Below are 19,064 nucleotides of genomic sequence, written 5' to 3'. Positions count from 1 at the left end.
TCACGTCCTGAAGAATTTTCTCGTTTATTCTCCAAACAGTCTTTATACCAAAACTTAACCAAGGGGAAAATATATTAGCATCTGTTTCCTAGGTAGCCAGGTGAATGGCTTTCCGTCATGTCCACAACTACCTGTCACGCAGGTTTGAATTGACATCTCTATCAGGCATCCTCCAAATTACAAAGAAAGGAGCAAAACCACATCCTGACCTTTTGTTGGGTTGCAAAGGCCTGTCTGGTAGGCTATGTGTCCATCCTCAGATACTGACTATGGCTTCAGAGCCTGGCTGCCACACCATATAGAAATACAATGAGCCACCGTGTGCTTGCTGGGTACTGAACTCAGGACCTTTGGAAGGGCAGTCGGTGCTCTTAACCTCTGAGCCGTCTCTTCAGCTCAAGCTGAGAGCTCTTGTAAGGGGTGTGAGTGTTACAGCTCTGGGGCTGCAAAGATGCCTGAACCTAGAGCCTCAGCAGGACAGCCCAGCTTATAGGAGGGCCTTCTGGTGTGGGAGGGGGAAGGCGGACAGCCCAGCTGGTGGTGGTGGGGGGGCCTTCTGTCTGTGTGTTGCTTTCCCTGGTTAATGAATAAAGAAATTGCCTTGGCCTAGTTGATAGGGCGGAACTTAGGTAGGTGGGGAAGACAGAACTGAATGCTGGAAGGAAGAAAGGCAGAGGAGGAGGAGGAGGGAGCCGCCAGAGACAGACGTGCCGAATCTTTCCCAGTAAGCCTCTGCCACGTGGCCATGAACAGATTAATAGGAATGTGTTGAATCAAGATGTGAAAGTTAGCCAATAAGAGGCTAGAAATAATGGGCCAAGCAGTGATTTAATTAATAAGATTTCTGTGTGGTTATTTTGGGGCTAAGCTAGCCGGGTGGCCAGGACGAACAAGCAGGCCCTCTCTCCAGCAACATTCAGCCCTGGAGGGAAAGGTGTCCTGACTTGCTGGGAAGCCAGGCTACCTGAAGCTGGGGTGCAGTGGGGATGGTATCCCCACAGGATATATCAAGCCTGCTCCTCTCCAGCGCCCCTGCAGCTGAGCTCTGCTCTGTTCCCCTAAGGGAACGTCCGCTTCTGTGGCCCAAGATGTTACTTCTTGCAGAAATGTAGCCATCTTCTCCAGCTCCAGAGAAAAGTTGTGGCTTCTTCTGTCTAGTCTTGTTCACCTCTCTAAGGGAACGTCTCAGTAAGGTTCTTCTGTTCTGCACTTCAAAGGGCAAATGTAGATCTTCAAAAACTGTTTTGAGAAAGAGATTTGGGAAGAAGGACTCTAAGAGAATGGTTGCCTCTGCCTCCAACAAAGCCACACTTAATCCAACAAGGTCACACCTCCCAATAATGCCAGGCTCTATGAGTGCACGATGCCATTTTAACTCAAAGTACCACAGAAATTAAGCTGTACTTGTGGCAAAGTATACATTAAGGGAGAGTCCTATAAATGGTGGGCCAAGTCTCAGCTTGTGGCATGGTGAGGACTAGTTCCCTTCAGCCTCCATCCCAAGTGCCTCTCTTCCTAACCTGTGCTTCTGACCTGTAGGAACAGCCAGCATGAAGTTAACTGTGAGGATATCCGAGAGCAAAATGTATATGCACATACATGCTTATGTAAACAGACGTACATACATGCTTACGTAAGCAGATGCACATACATGCGTATGTAAACAGATGCACATATACATGCTTATGTAAACAGATGCACATATACATAGTAAAGGCCGTAATTCTCATATAGTTGCACATTTGTGCATATATGCATGCATGTGCACATGTGTATGCGTGCACACACAAAATGTTTCCATCCCTTGCTTCTCTCAGATTCACTGATTCACAGGGTGCCTGGCTGCTTTCTGTGTAATCTCCTCTGAGAAAGGCAGGCATTTCATCCAGGAGAAGTAGGCTCACTTCCCACAGGTGCTGCTGGTCCTGGAGTCCCGGGGCAGCCGTGCCAGCAGCTGTCCTTGGTGCTGGCACCTCTGACAGTTGTCGTGGTTACAGCCTCGCCTATCAGCCTCCAGCCAGGACCCTCCCAGCCTTTGCTACTGCACAGCGTGTCGGCACATTGGGCCATGGCAGGAGTTACAACTTGACTCTTGGCACTCCTTCCACATAGGCACCCGCACCTCCTTTTCCTACCGTCAGTGTGCAGCAGCAGATGACAGCAAGTGCCAGGAAAACAAACACGGGGACACTCCAGGGCACTGTGGTGGTGTGCTGAAGAGGCTCTGAAAAGGGAAAAGAAAGATGCAGGGCCTCACCCTGCTCAGCCTCTCCAGAGGGCTTTTGTTTTCCCTGGTAATAGGCTCTGTGCCCCCACTCCCTCCTTACCCCATCTCCGGATCAGGGGCTCCAGCAGCCCCTCATGGTACACATGGCATGTGTATTTCTGCTCCTCCCCAGAAGGCACCACCACAGCTGCCCACTTCTGGAAGGTTCCATCCCCTGCAGGTCTGGTCTCCACAAACTCCATTTCCTGAATCAGTTCCTCCCCATCCAGCTGCCAGGTCAGGGAGATCTCAGCTGGGTAGAAGCCCAGGGCCCAGCACCTCAGGGTGACGTCTCCTTCAGGGTTGGGGTGACGGGTTACTCTTATCTGGGGAGAGTCTGCAGTAAACAGATAGGTAGACGGCGGTGAGCACAGTTTCATGTCTGCAGTGGGAAAGGCTGTGGGGTCCGGATGCCTCTCCATCCCGCTGGCCACATGGAGGAGGGCTGGGCTTGGGGGGGGGGTGTTTACCAGTTCGGTTGAAGTTCTCTCCTCCGAGGGTCAAGTATTTCTTCAGCCACAGGAGGCATTCCTTCTCCAAGTAGCTCTTTTCTCTCTCCAGCCAGTACTCATTGTCTTTCCACTTGCGCACGGTGTGGTCAGCGATGGCCGTGGCTGCTCTGTATTGCATGGAGTCTAGATCCAAGGTCAGGTAGTCGCTGCCGTCGTAGCCGTACTGCCAGTGTCCTGTGGCACTCCTGTCCTCCCGCATCTCACAGCCGTATGTGAACTGGAGCGTGTGAGGGCCTAGAGCAAGCGTGTCAGTGGCCAGGGAGGACTTCCCCAGGCCGCTCTCTCCATTATGGCTCCTGTCCCCCTCACTGCCATGGGATTCCTTGGGTTCTCCTTAGAGGGTGTTCGCGTTCTAGATCATGTCGTCTGACCAGCTCTGTCGGGGGCCAGGCCTGCACTGCTTCAGGTCACGATAAAGAGCCTTGGCCAGGGAGGGAGGACCCAGAGCGCAGCCCACAGGACTCCTGTGCTAGCAGCCCCGAGTCCATGCGTCACCTCCCGGGGACTGGTGAAGGACGCACTGTGCTCAGTGCTTCTCTGAGGGGTTCTAGAGACGGAGCACTGACTGGGGGGTGGGGTGGGGTACACACTTGGAGCCCTGCAAGCGGGAGGTGCTGGCAGGTCATCCTCAGCTACATAGTGAATTAGAGGCCAGCTTGGATTCCATGCGTCCCTGTCTCAAAAAACAACAAAACAAAAAACCCAACCAAACAAATAAAAAACCCAACAAACAACAAAAACAAAAGAAACTGAACCAAACCAACCACTGACCAGCAAGAAAACAAGCTTTTATGCTGCAGAATTCTCTAATGAATTTCAAAGTCAGCTGTCCCTGAGATTGCCTGGCCTGGAGTCACAAGGCCCCACCCCCCATGAGTGCTTTCCCGGAGATGCTGCAAGCAAGCACTTTAAGGACAAATGCTCAGTACTGCATGTAAGCTTGTAGATCTGTGACTCCGGACACATGACTGTCACATGGATTGCTGCAGTCTGTCAGGACACTGAGGGCCTCCTGTCCCCCCACCCCCTCCAGGCACACACCTGCTCGCCGGCTCTGGGCCCCCGAGCTGTTGTAGTACTGTTCTATGTTTCTCAGGCTCAGCTGGAAAATCTTCATCCGGTTGGTGAAGACCTGAGTCTCATCAGCAAAGTAACTTGGATTTTCCCTCAGCCAGTCAACAGAGGGCTCTGCCTTCCTGCGGATGCTGTCATAGTGGATGAAGGGCTGGCCATCTACGAAGCCAGTGGCAAAAAATGCAGGGACTCCCGGGCCCGGGTTACTCACAGCAGAGTACGCGTACAGCAGAGAGTGTGGTCCTGAGGTGGGAATCAGGGTTTGGTGTGAGGTAGTGATGGAGGGTCGGGGGGTGAGTGTGCCCCACCAGCCAAGTGAGCCAAATTCCACACTGTACTCTAGGATAATTCCGAGAATTGACGAAGTGTAAGGGGCCAGAGAGATGGCTCAGTGCTTAAGAGCATTGGTCACTCTTAGAGAGGACCTGAGCTCCCTTCCCAGCACCCACATGGCCCCTCAAACCACCTGTACCTCCAGATCCAGGAGTTCTGACATCTTCTGGCCTCCCAGGGAGCTGTCTGCATGTGGTGTGTGTCAGGAAATGCAGGATCTCCCTCCATCCCCTGCTGGTTCTTCCCATATTAGAGATGTTTGTTTTAAATTAAAAACTTAGACTACGGAGTAATGGGTTTCATCTTAGTATCTGTGCATATGGACCATTGTGTTTGGGTACAGGCTTCATTTTGTTTACTAAGTGCTGGGGATTGAACTCCGGACTCCTACGTGCTTGAGAGTTGCTCTCTTACTGATCTTCATCCCAAAACACTTTTTCTCTTTGTAAAGATTACTTTAGGGACTGAGAGATGGCACCTGTTGCTTTTGCAGAGGACCCAAGTGTAGTTCCCAGCACCCACATGGCTGGAACTCTAGTTCCGGGCGATCTGATGCCCTCTTCTGGCCGGTGCAGATACTTCACAGGCACCATGGAGGCCAGAAGAGGGTGTCGGATCCCCTGGAAGCCTGGAAGCGGAGTTGCAGGTGGTTGTGAGCTGCCCTGTGTGGGTGCTGGGGACTGAACTCCCGTTCTTTGCAAGAGCAGTGTGTGCTCTTCACCAGTGAGCCGCCTCTGCAGCCGCCAGTGAGCTGTTTTTGCAGCGCTGCTGCTAGGCTTCTCCCTCATTGCTCTGCCCCGCGTGCCTGCTCCTTCTCCAGCCTCCTAGTTAAGTCAGTTTCTGCTGCTTGTTTTTATCCCTGTGATCTGCCTCTCCTGCCTCCTTGACTCCTTCCTTCCCTGTCATGATTCCTTCTGTCTAGTTTTGCAATCCCCTATCATAGAAAGGCACGTGCACACAGGTGTATATAATCTCATGTTTATTTTCTTCGTATTTATTATTGAGACAAAATCCCTGTGTGAGGCTGGCCTTCTGCCTCCTCCTCCCAGATGCTGGGGTGAGAGGTGTGCACTGTCGTGGTGAGGGGTGTGCACTGTTGTGTTCAGCACACACAGCATTTTTTTAAAACTGGATTTCCAGATGTGAGAAAATATATAGTATTTGTCTTTCTGGGGATTATGTCTTAGTGTCCTGATTCCAGTTGTATCTGCTTCCCCACAATGCTGTAATTTCATCTTGCTTTGGCCTGTGATGGGGGGGGGGCACAGACACCACTAAAGTGAATGCTGGGAGAAAGAAGGCCGAGTCAGTGCCAGAGACGGGCACCAGACGGAACTTCACCCAGTAAGCCACAGCCATGTGGTGATACACAGATTAATGGAGATGGGTTAGTTTAGGATATAAAAGCTAGCTAAAAATATGCGTAAACTATTGGCCAAACAGTATTGTAAATAATATAGTTTCTGTGTGATTATTTCGTGAGTTTGAGTGGCCAGGAAGTGAACAAGCAACCTCCCCCAACAGTTTCCTGGCCACCCACACCCTGAGGTACATACCATAGTTGGTGTGTGTGTGTGTGTGTTGGGGGTGGGCAGAGTCTTATCCTGCGGCCCTGGGTAGCCTAGAGCTCAGAGCAATCCCACCTCAGACTCCCAATGCTGGGATTACATGGTCACAGGGGAGACACTGCTCTTGGCTCCATTCAGCTTCTTTCTGTATAGAAGAAAGCTGATGGGAAGCCAGGTTGCCCCAGCTCTAACATTCTAGAACCCAAAGCCCTGGAGCCTCACCCAGGAGCCCTCTTTTGTCCCAAGCTTTCTGTTTCTAATTCTTGTGGTAGGAGGGATGGACCACAAGACCTGGACAGACACGCTTCCAGCTGAGCTAAATTTTCAGCCTCCGTTCTCTCCTATCTTAGGATCCTCACCTCTTCACCTACTTCAGCTACTGCGTGGTTCCCTGTTGGGGCTGCACATGTCCTTTTGTGAACACTCCACTAAAGCATAGTCCTCTCTCTCTGACTGCCTGACTTCCTGCCTCTCTCGTGCCCCAACTTGCGGATGTTCTCCCCTTATAAATCTGCTGTGTGTGGCGTGTTCTCTTGGTGGCATACCTTGGCAGGATCTGCCACAGGTACTCACTTGGCCACTTTCTACCCTGTCATCACTGGCTAGCACCCAGATGGTGGAAGGAGAGAACCGATCCAAACAGGCTGTCCTCTGACCTCCACATCTGCACAGATGTTAACTACAATGTGGGCGATGTGTACTTATTAAGTAAACATGAAGTTCAGAAACGCATAGTGGCTCAGCTGTTCAGGGCACACACTGCTCTCCCAGATATATACTCTCTCTCTCTCTCTCTCTCTCTCTCTCTCTCTCTCTCTCTCTCTCTCTGGTTTTGGTTTTTGAGACAGAAACTCTGTGTAGCTTTGACTGTCTGTCCCAGAACTCGCTCTCTGTAAATCAGGCTGACTTTGAACTCACAGAGATCTGGTTCTGCCTCCCAAGTGCTGGTATTACAAGTGTGTGCCACCACTGCTGGCCTTGAACTCCAGATCTCCCCACCTCCATTTCCCAAGTGCAGCCCTTCTGCAAAATAGTCCGAGGAGGTCGGGGTTGGGGTCATTCCTGCCTTGAATTTGCCCAGTGAATCGGCACAAACTCCCTTCCCCACAGAACTCACGGGCTCCGCTGTCCGGGGGGCAACTCAGGAACCAGAGGATAAGAGCCCACATGCTGTAGGGTGCAGTCTGTCCGTCCGTTGTCTCTGAGGTTTAACCAGGAAGGCAGGAGGGTGTTGGCAACTGAAAAGGGGCGGGCTTTAAGGGTGATGGAGGAAGGTCATTGGCTAATAAAGGAACTGCCTTGGCCCTTTTTTATTGGTTAGGACATAGGTAGGTGAAGTAAACAGAACAGAATGCCTGGAGGAAGAGGAAGTGAGGTCCGGAGCAGACGCCTCAGCAGAGACGCCATGCCCAGCTCCCAGGCAGACGCACGTGATGAAGCTCCGACCCAGGATGGACTTAGGCTAGAATCTTCCCGGTAAGACCGGTGCTATACAGATGATAAGAAATGGGCTAGTCCAGGTGTGAGAGTTAGCCTAGAAGAGGCTAGGTAGAAATGAGCCAAGCGGTGTTTAAATGAATACAGTGTCTGTGTAATTATTTCGGGTAAAGCTAGCCGGGCAGGCGGCTGGGGTGTTGGGGATGCAGCCCCGCCGCCGCTCATATTACTACATAAGGGTGTGTCTATTTTCAGGGATCCTGGCAGGGCTTCCCACCAGGATGAAGGCCTTCTTGCCTGGAGATGTGCCCCCCACACCCACCCTGGCTCTGAGCACCGCAGGCTAGCAGGCTAGTGGCTGCTGCAGTTGGTCCTTTGGTCAGTTTGAGCCCTCACTCTTGCCAGCATCTCCAACTTGTTTACTTTTGAGCTGCTTTGACCCCGCCTCTTCCTCGGCTCTGGTCCACTGCTGCTTTCAGAGCAGATAGGCTGGGTGGCACTGTTAACTAACAGTCTCTGTCTGTCTCCCTCCCTCCCCCCTCCTTTCTTTTTTGAGATAGAATTTCTCTAAATAGCCCTGGCTGTCCTGGAACTCACGCTATAGACCAGGCTGCCTGGAACTCACAGAGATCCACCTGCCTCTGCCTCTCCCTCCCAAATGCATCTCCTGGCCCACTTCCTATTCTTATAGAGGGCCCAGGTTCAAGTCCTCGCACCTGCCTGATGGCACACAACCCCTTGTAACTCTGTAACTCTAGAGGATCTGGTGCTCCCTTCTGGCCTCCATGGTTACTGTATTTATGTGGAGTACATTTGTAGAGAAGGCAAATATACACATAAAACAAAAGCATAAATTGTTGTGCCCAGATTATGATGCCCGAAGAGAGACCACCAGAGAGGCCCAGACTGTAATAAACAAGGTTTAACCAGCATAATACAGCATTACAAGCATGTTTGGAACCCCTGTCTCCAAATGACCCTGTTACGGTGAGGTAGAGAGAGGAGTTGTATCTCCTCTGTGGGGTAAGCTTTTAAAGGCATAACTACAAAGAGGCTTTTTGAAGCTGGTTTGGCATGTTTGCGAGGACTTTTGCTCCCTCCCATCCTGCTAAGTCAGCTTTCTCCTTGTTCTTAGAGCAAGGCCACTGTTCCTGAGTCAGGCCATCTTTTTTGTTTTTTGTTTTTTTTGTTTTTTTCTGATACAAAGCAATTTATTAACAGAAAATAATTTGAGAAGTCCTGTTCACAGACGGCGACCACGAAGACCTCCCTTCCTTCGGGTGCTGTCAGAGGGAATGGGGGTGACATCCTCAATCCGCCCAATCTTCATGCCTGAGCGAGCAAGAGCTCTGAAGGCTGACTGGGCTCCAGGTCCAGGGGTCTTGGTCCTGTTTCCTCCTGTGGCGCGGAGTTTGATATGCAGGGCGGTGATGCCCAGCTCCTTGCACCTCTGGGCCACATCCTGGGCAGCCAACATGGCTGCATAGGGAGAGGACTCGTCTCTGTCAGCCTTGACCTTCATTCCACCAGTCACCCAGCAGATGGTTTCCTTGCCTGAAAGATTGGTAACATGGACAAAGGTGTCATTGAAGGACGCAAAAATGTGGCAGACGCCAAATACATTCTCTCCTTCAGCCACTTGAGGCTCAAGGCTGATGACTTGTTCTTCCTTCTTTTCCTTCCCCTTGCGAGGTGCCATCTCTGAATGTCGTCTCCAGACTCCTCCACCAGGAGTCAGGCCATCTTTATCAGCCTGTACCAGGTGGCTGGCCGGGCTGAGCTAAGTGACCTTGTGCTCGGAATCTCCTGGGTGGGAGAGGGAAAGGCCACTATCTTCCTGGGAAAACATTCTGCTAGAAAATTTCTTCTTGTCCCTTTGAGAATAAGGGGTGAGGGTCCTACAAAATCTGATCTGAGAGGTGGCTCAGTGGTTAAGAGCACCTAAGGGCCTGAGTTGGTTTCCTAACCCTATGGCAGGTGACTCACAGCTGTCTGTAACTCCGTTCTGGGGGATATGCTCCCCATCTCTGAGAGTTCCATATTCACACACAGACACATATACATAAATAAAAAGCAAAGCAGAACAATAATCTTTAAAACCATTACATATGAAGTTGGACTCGGTGTTATATGCCTTTAATTCCAGTACTTCGAAGGCAGAAGTGGGTCTCTGTGAGTTCCAGACCAGCTGGGGCTACACAGTGAGACCCTGGCTCAAAAAAGGGAACTACATAGAGAGGAAATGTGTGCCTTAACACAGTAAAGAGCATGTGGGAAAACTCGTGATCAACCTCTTACTGAATGGGAAGAAGACAGTTCAGTTTCCAGAGCAGTGGGACAGCATAAGGGATTGAACCACAGGGCCTCCATATCACTGAGCTTCTGGAATGACATGGGTGTGCTGCGTGGGAGGCTGAAGGCAGTCAGCAAGCTGTTCCTCAGACCCCGCACAGGAGCCAGGAACTAAGTCAGAGCCCTGTTGGAGAGGGGAGGCAGAGACACGGAACCGCGTGCAAGATGGCTGCGCAAAGCAGAGCATTTGTGCGCAAAGTGAGGATGGAACTCACAATGTCAATTGTGTAAGTGAGGATGGAACTCACAATGTCAATTGTGTAAGTGAGGATGGAACTCACAATGTCAATTGTGTAAGTGAGGATGGAACTCACAATGTCAATTGTGTGAGGATGGAACTCACAATGTCAATTGTGTAAGTGAGGATGGAACTCACAATGTCAATTGCAAATGGTTAAGGAACAAAAATCTGGAATTTTAAATTTAATGTCAGCGCGTAGGGAGGCTGTGCCCCATTGCTTCTAACCGTCCGCAGCAGAGGGAACTGGGTAGCCTCCTGCACCAGGGGGATGCATGATGGAGAAAGGGCCCTGGGGGTGCCGGGCCTTAATAAAGACGGCCTCTCGTGCCATTTCTCTGTGTTAAGAGAGTGACCTCATCGCTGTCAGGCACAGCGCCCTGGGCGCCCACCTTCGGACTTTATATATCAGCTGCTTTTTCCTTCTCGCCAAGTATATTCCCGTTTTTGTTTGTTTGTTTTTTTGAGACTGGTTTTCTCAGTGTAGCCCCAACTGTCCTAGAACTCACTCTGTAGACCAGGCTGGCCTCAAACTCAATGAGATTCACCTGTCTCTGTCTTCCAAGTGCTGGGATTAAAGGCGTGCACCACCATGCTGGGCACTATTTTGTTTAAAAAAGATTTTATTTTTCCTCTTAGAAAAAATGTTATTTTTAATGTGTGTGTGTGTGAGAGAGATAGAGCAGGGAGAGAGCATGTGTGTCACATGTGGGTGTGTGCCCAAGAATGTGGCATTGAATACCCTGGAGTGGAGGCACAGGTGATTGTTAGCTGCCTGACGTGGACGCCGGGAACTGAGCTCTGGTCCTCTGGAAGAGCAATGTGTGCCCTGTGCAAATGTGAGGATCTGAATGCAAATCTTAAGCACCCGTGTAAATAACCATATCTGGCCACATCAGTGCCAGTGAGCTCAGTGCTGTGGGCGGTGGAGAGAGGTGAGTCACGGGGGCTTGCTAGCTACCAGCCTAGCTTCGGATTCAGCGAGAGCCTGTGTCTCGGGAAAGTGGCAAACACGCTGGAACAGGAACCGAACATCCTCTTCTGGCCCTCAAGAGCACCCGTGGTCCTCATGCTGTTGTGCCACACAAATCAGGGAGGATGGGGATGGAGGATGGGGCAAAAAAAGCCAAATATGATGATTAATTGGCATGAAAATGGCACGGTTAAATCCAGGTTCTCATTGACCCGTCCTGCGTGGGACCACAACACAGCTGGCTGTATGATGTGAGCAGGGGGCAGATGAAGGCCTCCAGGAGCCTTCAGAACCCGCTGCAGTGGCTTATCAGTGAGTCAGCTCCAGATGTCAGGAGACTGGATGTGGAGGTGGCGGCTGGGGATGTGTACAGTGGAAGGGACGAGTAGAGGATAAGGAAGTTAAAAAGAGCAGCATAAGAACCAACGCCAGTGGGAGCGGAGGAGCAGCACAGGAGGAGGAGCACAGGAGGAGGAGCACTGGAGGAGCACAGGAGGAGGAGCACAGGAGGAGGAGCACAGGAGGAGGAGCTCTGGAGGAGGAGCACTGGAGGAGGAGCACAGGAGGAGGAGCACAGGAGGAGGAGCTCTGGAGGAGGAGCACAGGAGGAGCAGCACAGGAGGAGGAGCACAGGAGGAGGAGCACAGGAGGAGGAGCTCTGGAGGAGGAGCACAGGAGGAGCACAGGAAGAGGAGCTCTGGAGGAGGAGCACAGGAGGAGGAGCACAGGAGGAGGACGGTGAGCACAGGAGGAGGAGCTCTGGAGGAGGAGCACAGGAGGAGGAGCACAGGAGGAGCAGCACAGGAGGAGGAGCACAGGAGGAGGAGCTCTGGAGGAGCAGCACAGGAGGAGGACAGGGGGAGCACAGGAGGAGGAGCTCTGGAGGAGGAGCTCAGGAGGAGGACAGGGGGAGCACAGGAGGAGGAGCACTGGAGGAGCAGCACAGGAGGCGACTAACACCTGGCTGTTGGATGGGAGGATGAGAAACCAAGAGTTAGCAAAGAAAGGCCCCGGCTGGGAAAGAGTCAGTGTTTGGACTGTAAAGAGTGCCCCCCCCCCCACCCTCAGCTAAGACAGCTAGAGGCAACACTGAAGTCCTCAGCCAGCAGGCTTCCGACCACCACAGGGGTAGACAGTGGGCCGGCTTTTTGTTCCAGGTAAGTCAGTCGAGTTCAGGCACCTTCTTGGGGCGTAATCGGAAGTTGCATTGTGCATGCAGACTCCAGAGTTCGGGGCAGGTAGGAAGGATGTCTAGAATTCTAAAGAGACCCTAATTTGACCATGGAGGCTGGCACCGACTAAGCGGTTCTCCTTCCCTTTGCCCTCTCTAGGCTCAGGAATTCCCCTACCAGGTGGGGCTTCTCCTGTTTGAAATCATGTTTGGTACCCCACCTCCCATCATTCCCAACCTCCAGACAGATTTGTTGGCGGAGTTGGATGGCCAAGACCTCCATGATGCTATGTGAGGGGCCTAATGGGCACACAAGGAAGTTTTGGCCCAAGCTCAGGGCCCTCTCTGAATCTGGTGTTACCCATGAGCCCCACGGGTTATGGCTGGGGAATTGGGTCTGTTTTAGGAGACACTGCCTGGGGTCACTGGAACCCATTTGGAAGGGACCATAGTCATCCTAACCACACCCACCTGGGCCAGTACACCCATGCCAGGCCTGCGATCCCTTCACATTCAAGAAGGGCTACCAAGGCGAAGGATGGGAGGGGTCAAGGGACCATGCAGAGACTGGGAGCCATCCAAATGATGGTGTTGCAAATTCACTATCGGCCCCTCCACCAAGAAGTTATAGATCTTGAAAGGGTTCCGTGATTGGAACTTCGAGGGACCAGGCAGAGGGGAAAACCTGCTTAGTCTCACAGCTTCTGTCTTGAAAATGGGCCTTCATCTTAAGGCTGACGACGTGTGTGTGTGTGTGTGTGTGTGTGTGTGTGTGTGTGTGTGTGTGTGTGTGTGGTGTGTTTGCATCGGAAACCGGCTCCCTGGTGGTCTTGTTCTAGCCTCCCCAGTCACCTGCTCATGTGTGGTTCATGTAACCTCACACAGTGGGCACGCGTGTGCACGCACACACAAGTGTAAAGTTTGCTTTACATTTTAATCACAATTAAAATCAAGAACATTGAAGAGGGGTCTTTTCCTGCTGTCTGGGCAGTGCGTGGCCTGGCTGGCTCCGTGCTGCGCGAGCATCGATTCATCTGGAGAAGGCAGAGCATCTTTACCTGGTCTCCTCTGCTGGTCTGCTGACCCTTGCCTTGCATTTAGACAGCAGCAGGTACCATTCATTGTATGACGGACGGTCCTCGTGTTTGTCACACCTGGGCATGCCAAAGACCAGATCTGCCCTGCATCCATGGCAGGAAGTCCCTCCTCCAATCTACTGTGTTCCTCCCCTGCTTGTCCCTGCATGTCTCCATTGGTTCCTTACGTGGTGTCCAGCACTGTTCAGGAGGCTGAGGCAAGAGGTTTACTGTGAGTTCCAGGCCAGCCTGGGCTGCATAGTGAGTTCCGGGCCAGCCTGGGCTACATAGTGAGTTCCAGAGCAGGGTAGGGTACAGATGAGACCTTGCGTCAGTGAAAGGGGTGACGGGGTTGGAGACGGTGCAGCTGCTAGTGCATGCTCCTTTTGCAGAGGACTGGAGTTTGGCTTCCAGAAGCCATGTTCAGCAGTTTGTGACCACCTGCAGTTCCGCTCCTGACGTCCACTCATTGGACTCTGGTCACCCACAGGGACAGATATGCAGAGACACATGTGGAAACACATGCTTACAAACAGTAAAAATATTTCTTTAACAATAATAAAATAAAATTTCACAATAAAGAAAAATGATCAAAGGATCGGAACAGGCTTTTGTAAAACAAGACAAGCCTAGGAAGAGCTGTCAAGACTGTCAGGGCTGGAGAGATGGCTCAGTGTTAGTGTTTGCTGTGCCAGCAGGGACACTGGAGCTGGATGCTGGGTGGGTGTGTCAGCCTGCTTGTAATCCCAAACTTCAGCCGTTGGAGGTGAGGTTCCTCAGAGCACGCTGGCCTGCCCTATCAGTGTGCTTTGGGTTTGATTGAAAGACTGTTGGGGGGGCTGGAGAGATGGCTCTTCCAAAGGTCCTGAGTTCAATTCCCAGCAACCACATGGTGGCTCACAACCATCTGGAATGAGATCTGGTGCCCTCTTCTGGCCTGCAGACATACACACGGACAGAATATTGTATACATAATAAATAAATATTAAAAAAAAAAGAAAGACTGTTGGGATAAATGGTCCTCGCTGTCTTGTTCCTTGTGGTTTAGATTAGGTTTTGGTCTCTTACCCAGCTGCATAGCAAGAACTGGCTAGGCTTTTGCTTTGATTTGTTGCTGTTGGATTGCTGATGGGACTGTGTTGCACGTGTGCTGTGACGCGCGCGTGTGTGTGTGTGTGCGCTGTGGCATGTGTGTGTGTGTGTGTGTCACTGTGCTGTGGTGTGTGCATGTGTGCGGCATGTGTGTGTGCTGTGGCTTGTGCGTGTGCTGTGGCGCGTGCGTGTGCTGCGGCGCGTGCGTGTGCTGTGGCGTGTGTGTGTGCTGTGGCGCGTGCGTGTGCTGTGGCGCGTGCGTGTGCTGTGGCGCGTGCGTGTGCTGCGGCGTGTGCGTGTGCTGCGGCGTGTGCTGCGGCGTGTGTGTGTGCTGCGGCGTGTGTGTGTGCTGCGGCGTGTGCGTGTGCTGCGGCGCGTGCGTGTGCTGTGGCGCGTGCGTGTGCTGCGGCGTGTGCGTGTGCTGCGGCGTGTGCGTGTGCTGCGGCGTGTGCGTGTGCTGCGGCGTGTGCGTGTGCTGCGGCGTGTGCGTGTGCTGCGGCGTGTGCGTGTGCTGCGGCGTGTGCGTGTGCTGCGGCGTGTGCGTGTGCTGCGGCGTGTGCGTGTGCTGCGGCGTGTGCGTGTGCTGTGGCGTGTGCGTGTGCTGTGGCGTGTGCGTGTGCTGTGGCGCGTGTGTGTGCTGTGGCGTGTGTGTGTGCTGTGGCGTGTGCGTGTGCTGCGGCGTGTGCTGTGTGCGTGTGCGTGTGCTGCGGCGTGTGTGTGCTGTGGCATGTGTGTGTGCTGTGGCGTGTGTGTGCGTGTGCTGTGGCGTGTGTGTGTGCTGTGTGTGTGCGTGTGCTGTGGCGTGTGCTGTGTGCGTGTGTGTGTGCTGCGGCGTGTGTGTGTGCTGTGGCGTGTGTGTGTGCTGTGGTGTGTGTGTGTGCTGTGGCGTGTGCGTGTGCTGCGGCGTGTGTGTGTGCTGTGGCGTGTGTGTGTGCTGTGTGCGTGTGTGTTGCACGTGTGCAGTAGTGTGTGTGGAGGTCAGGGCTCATCTGTAGAGTTGGTTCTCTCCTTCCACTTTTACTTGGTGAAATTCCAGGACCTCAAAGAGGAGTTTGAAGAGGGCTCTTGGCCCTGAGTCCTGTCTTTCTTGGCAGAGAGAAGAGACCAGGAGCTGTCCCCACCTCCATCTGACCCCCCAGTCACCTTTGGATGCAGGGAGTTCCGTCAGTGGCCTGTATCAGCCTTCAGTTTGTTTGGCAGGGGAGGGAAACTCAGGTCATCGTTGGGGCTTCAAAGCCAGCACTTTAAGCCACAGAACCGTCTCACAGGCCCCTGGTGAGTTCAAGCTGCTTTTACTGGTGCAGTCTCCAGCTCCCAGGCTGTGGGGAGACCAATTCTGGACACTTCCTGCAGCCCATGTGCTCTGAGGACCTGAATTTTCCAACTCTGGAACGTGCGGTTTTGCTGTTGGCCACTGCTGGGTCTAACTGGTATTCCAGATGAATATTGAACGATGTGAACAGGAACTAAGGGGGTAATGTCACTTAACCCTTTAAACCTGTGACTGGTGATGTTTCCCAGTCCTGTTAAGGGGCTAAGTTTGGGGTGGGAAGGTAGGTATCTAAAGCGTGTACAGGAGGGCCCTGAGATGGTTCTGAGGCTGTAGGTGGGGAGGAACTTTTGCCACCAAACCTGACCACCTCAACCTCAGTTTGAGTCCCAGAACCACATGCTGAAGGAGAGAACCAGCTCCCTAAACTTAGCCTCTGATCTCTACACATATTCTATGTCATGCATGCATCTACATAATATGCATACAAAATAAATGCTTAAAAAAAACAGGTGTGATGGTGCTTGCCCAGCACTCAGCAGGTAGAGGAAAATGGATGTCTGTGAGTAAGAGGCCAGCCTGGTCTACATAGCAAGACCATGACTCGAAAAATGAAATAAATAAATACCCCCCCCCCAGGAAAAACCCCTTGAGCTGGCCAGATGACTCCGTGGGTAAAGCAGCTGCCCCTGAGTCTGATGCTGACTGTGATTCCTAAGGACCAAGTGCCCCACACAAACACACAAACAATCAGAAAGCAGCTAAAACCCTTGTGCATGAAAGTAGAAATGGGGCCATTTGGGGAAAGGAAGGAGACAGGGAAGCGGACGGAAGGGCAGTGGCCATGGACGCGGTGTGCTTAGGTGAGAATGTCACTGTGAAGCCCTTCACATCGTGATTGTGCCCTAACTTTAAAACCTTAAGGAAACTAAGGAAAGGAAGCAAAGGGGGAAGCAGACATTTAAAATCATGTGATACTGTATTTAAAATATCAGAGTGGATTTCAGGAGTACAATATCAAGCAGGGCGTGGTGGGTCGGATTGTCTAAGCACTTGGATGTGAGGATGGTGGCCGACCGAGCCAGCGGTGAAGCTGAGCCTGTCACCCAGCACGTGCTCGTGGAGGTGGAGCCCAGATGGGAGGAGTTGAGGCCAGCCAAAGCACAGGAAATCCTGTCTCAAAAACTCAAAACAAAAGCCCATATTAAAAAAAAGCCATGACGGATGTCCTCAAATTTCAAAGGTATTAAGTAGAGTTAGCAGATGCACTTGAATTAATGAAATTGGGCATGTGGCTATTTCCATTCGGGGATAAAGGGAAGGCTGGACAGATGGCTCAGATGTTATGAGAGAGAGCACAGCTCTTGCAGGGGATCCACGTTCAGTTCCCAGGACCCCCACTAGGTAGCTCACAACCACCCGTGTGTATACCCCACAGCTCACAACCACCCGTGTGTACACCCCACAGCTTACACCTCACAGCTCACACCCCACAGCTCACAACCACCCGTGTGTATACCCCACAGCTCACAACCACCCGTGTGTACACCCCACAGCTCACAACCACGCGTGTGTACACCCCACAGCTCACACCCCACAGCTCACAACCACCCGTGTGTACACCCTACAGCTCACAACCACGCGTGTGTATACCCCACAGCTCACACCCCACAGCTCACAACCACCCGTGTGTACACCCCACAGCTCACAACCACCCGTGTGTATACCCCACAGCTCACACCCCACAGCTCACAACCACCCGTGTGTACACCCCACAGCTCACAACCACCCGTGTGTACACCCCACAGCTCACAACCACCCGTGTGTACACCCCACAGCTCACAACCACCCGTGTGTACACCCCACAGCTCACAACCACCCGTGCGTACACCCCACAGCTCACAACCACCCGTGCGTATACCCCACAGCTCACAACCACCCGTGTGTACACCCCACAGCTCACACCCCACAGCTCACAACCACCCGTGCGTATACCCCCAGCCCCCCACCCCCGCAGTGAAGAAAGGGTTTAAACTTGCGGGTGGAGCAGCTTTCCCTCCTTTTTCTGACTTATTCCTCCCACCCCTCACCCTCAGACTTTGGCTTTTCCCCTGGTTTAGCTGCAAGCGTATTTTGCAGCATGAGTAATCTCGGGAAACAGCTTGAACTGGTGTATCCAGAGAGATCTGATTTGGAAACAGATCATTTCCTGTCAGCCTGTGGGGAAAAAGAAACTTAACCAAGAAACGAGAGAGAAAGTTGAGGAGGCTGGGGGTGGGGCGGGGGCGGGGGCGGGGTGGGGGCAGCTCTCGAGGGAAGCTGCCATTCCTGCTCAGCAGGGAGCACTGTCTCAAAGCCTTTTCCCGCCTCTGAAGGCCAACTGTGGGTGACAGCCTGGCCTGGCCGCACGTCCAGGGGGCAGGGCTGAGACAGCTGGTCACATTATCCCACTGAACCAGCTCTAGGGACAGCAGGGAGCTGGGGCCCAGCAAAGCTGGGTAGAGTGTGAAGTTGAGAGGCTAGAGCCTTTCTTTCACGTCCTCCCCCGCCCCCCTGTGGAGTTTGTCTTCAATCCTTGCAGGCTAATGAATTCCTAAGCCAAGGTTTCTCTCCTCCCCTTCTTCCTTCCTTCTTTGCCCCGAGTGTGTGTGTGTGTGTGTGTGTTTGTGTGAGACAGATGAATTTTCTGGGTGTTGGTTTTTGGAGGGGAAGGGACAGGCAAGGGCTGACATGTGTTTTTGTCACATGTTTGCACACAGGTCCACTGGAGACAGGAGGAGAAACGCATGAGCTTACTCGGTGAGGTGACCAAGGAGACGCCAAGACTCACGTTTGTTTTCCTATCCGGATCCAACCTGCACATTTCCCCAAGAAATCCCCACTGCTCTTGCCTTCCCGTTTGGTACTACGTAGGGATGACCACACGGGACTGGCCGGTTCCCCAAACCTTTGTACACTCGTTTCCCAAGTGAGTCCCCAAAGCCAAGGCTGTCTCTGATCACACTAGCAGGGAATGGAGGAAATGAAATAACTGTGCAGTAATATCAAGAGGTGGGTGAGTGGGACTGGAGAGATGACCCAGTGGTTAAGAGCACTGGCTGCTCCTCCACGGGATCTGAACTCGATTCCCAGCACCTTCATGGAGGCTCACGACCATCTCTTAACTCCTGTTCCAGGCACACAAGCGGTTCACAGACATACATGCAGACAAAATACCCATGCACATAAACTTTAAAGAAATTCTTAAAGGTGGATTTGGGAGAGCTGGTCCTCCGAGCTTAGCCTGACCATCACCATCCTGGGACATGAGTTACCATGGCGATTGAGCAGAGACCCCAGCTTGTGACTGGGACATAGCAGAACTTAAATAAAATTGAGGGGATAATGAATTGATACTGAGTCTGTTGATATTTTTCTCTTGGGAACACGGGAGAAAACTAGAAAACTGCCCTCCTAGAATTCATTAGCCACCACCCGTCCCTGCTTGCTGTCATAGACAGATAGCAAAGATTCTGTAAGTGTATATAAAAGAAAACCGCTGACCAGGGGGTGGGACTTGGGTGGTGCAGCTGCCTAAGGTTGTGTCCAGTAATCTGTACACTGCCTTGAGTTAAACCATCAGTCATGGCTGAACTTAGAAAAGTCATTCTTTGAGGGTTTGGTGTTGTCCAAATTTGGAGGTAGAGAACTTCTCCCTTTCCC

The 19,064-nt window shown here is 52.3% G+C and overlaps 2 protein-coding genes and 1 long non-coding RNA gene across 6 annotated transcripts in view; 1 reads left to right on the top strand and 2 right to left on the bottom strand.

The window, feature by feature from the left end:
* Positions 1 to 18,751, top strand: part of LOC142854145 (uncharacterized) — a 30,903-nt gene extending 12,152 nt beyond the window's left edge. Inside the window, exons 2-3 of one of the 2 annotated variants that reach the window (XR_012911295.1) lie at positions 10,954 to 11,065; positions 18,122 to 18,751. This is a non-coding gene — a long non-coding RNA (uncharacterized LOC142854145). The remainder of the gene's footprint in view (positions 1 to 10,953; positions 11,066 to 18,121) is intronic. The other variant, XR_012911294.1, reaches the window with a different exon arrangement.
* Positions 810 to 7,009, bottom strand: LOC142854134 (class I histocompatibility antigen, Non-RT1.A alpha-1 chain-like). 3 transcript variants are annotated; one of them, XM_075979252.1, is made up of 6 exons: positions 6,871 to 7,009; positions 3,820 to 4,095; positions 2,737 to 3,012; positions 2,328 to 2,603; positions 2,123 to 2,224; positions 810 to 1,239 (listed from the first exon to the last, which is right to left on the bottom strand). In XM_075979252.1, the coding sequence occupies exons 1-6, from the start codon at positions 6,920 to 6,922 to the stop codon at positions 917 to 919; spliced, it is 1,305 nt and encodes a 434-aa protein (XP_075835367.1). In that variant the 5' UTR covers positions 6,923 to 7,009; the 3' UTR covers positions 810 to 916. The 3 variants fall into 3 exon arrangements, with proteins under 3 accessions (XP_075835367.1, XP_075835369.1, XP_075835368.1); XM_075979254.1 differs by having other exon boundaries at positions 2,136 to 2,224; XM_075979253.1 differs by lacking the exon at positions 2,123 to 2,224.
* LOC142854142 (small ribosomal subunit protein uS11-like) lies at positions 8,368 to 8,918 on the bottom strand. The gene has a single exon (XM_075979300.1). The coding sequence runs from the start codon at positions 8,887 to 8,889 to the stop codon at positions 8,434 to 8,436; it is 456 nt and encodes a 151-aa protein (XP_075835415.1). The 5' UTR covers positions 8,890 to 8,918; the 3' UTR covers positions 8,368 to 8,433.
* Positions 18,752 to 19,064: the final 313 nt, after the last annotated feature.

The sequence above is a fragment of the Microtus pennsylvanicus genome, chromosome 7 (genome assembly GCF_037038515.1).
Source record: "Microtus pennsylvanicus isolate mMicPen1 chromosome 7, mMicPen1.hap1, whole genome shotgun sequence".
NCBI lineage: Eukaryota > Metazoa > Chordata > Mammalia > Rodentia > Cricetidae > Microtus > Microtus pennsylvanicus.
The sequence above is the reverse complement of the archived record's forward strand: the minus strand, read 5'-3'. Positions and strand labels throughout refer to the sequence as shown.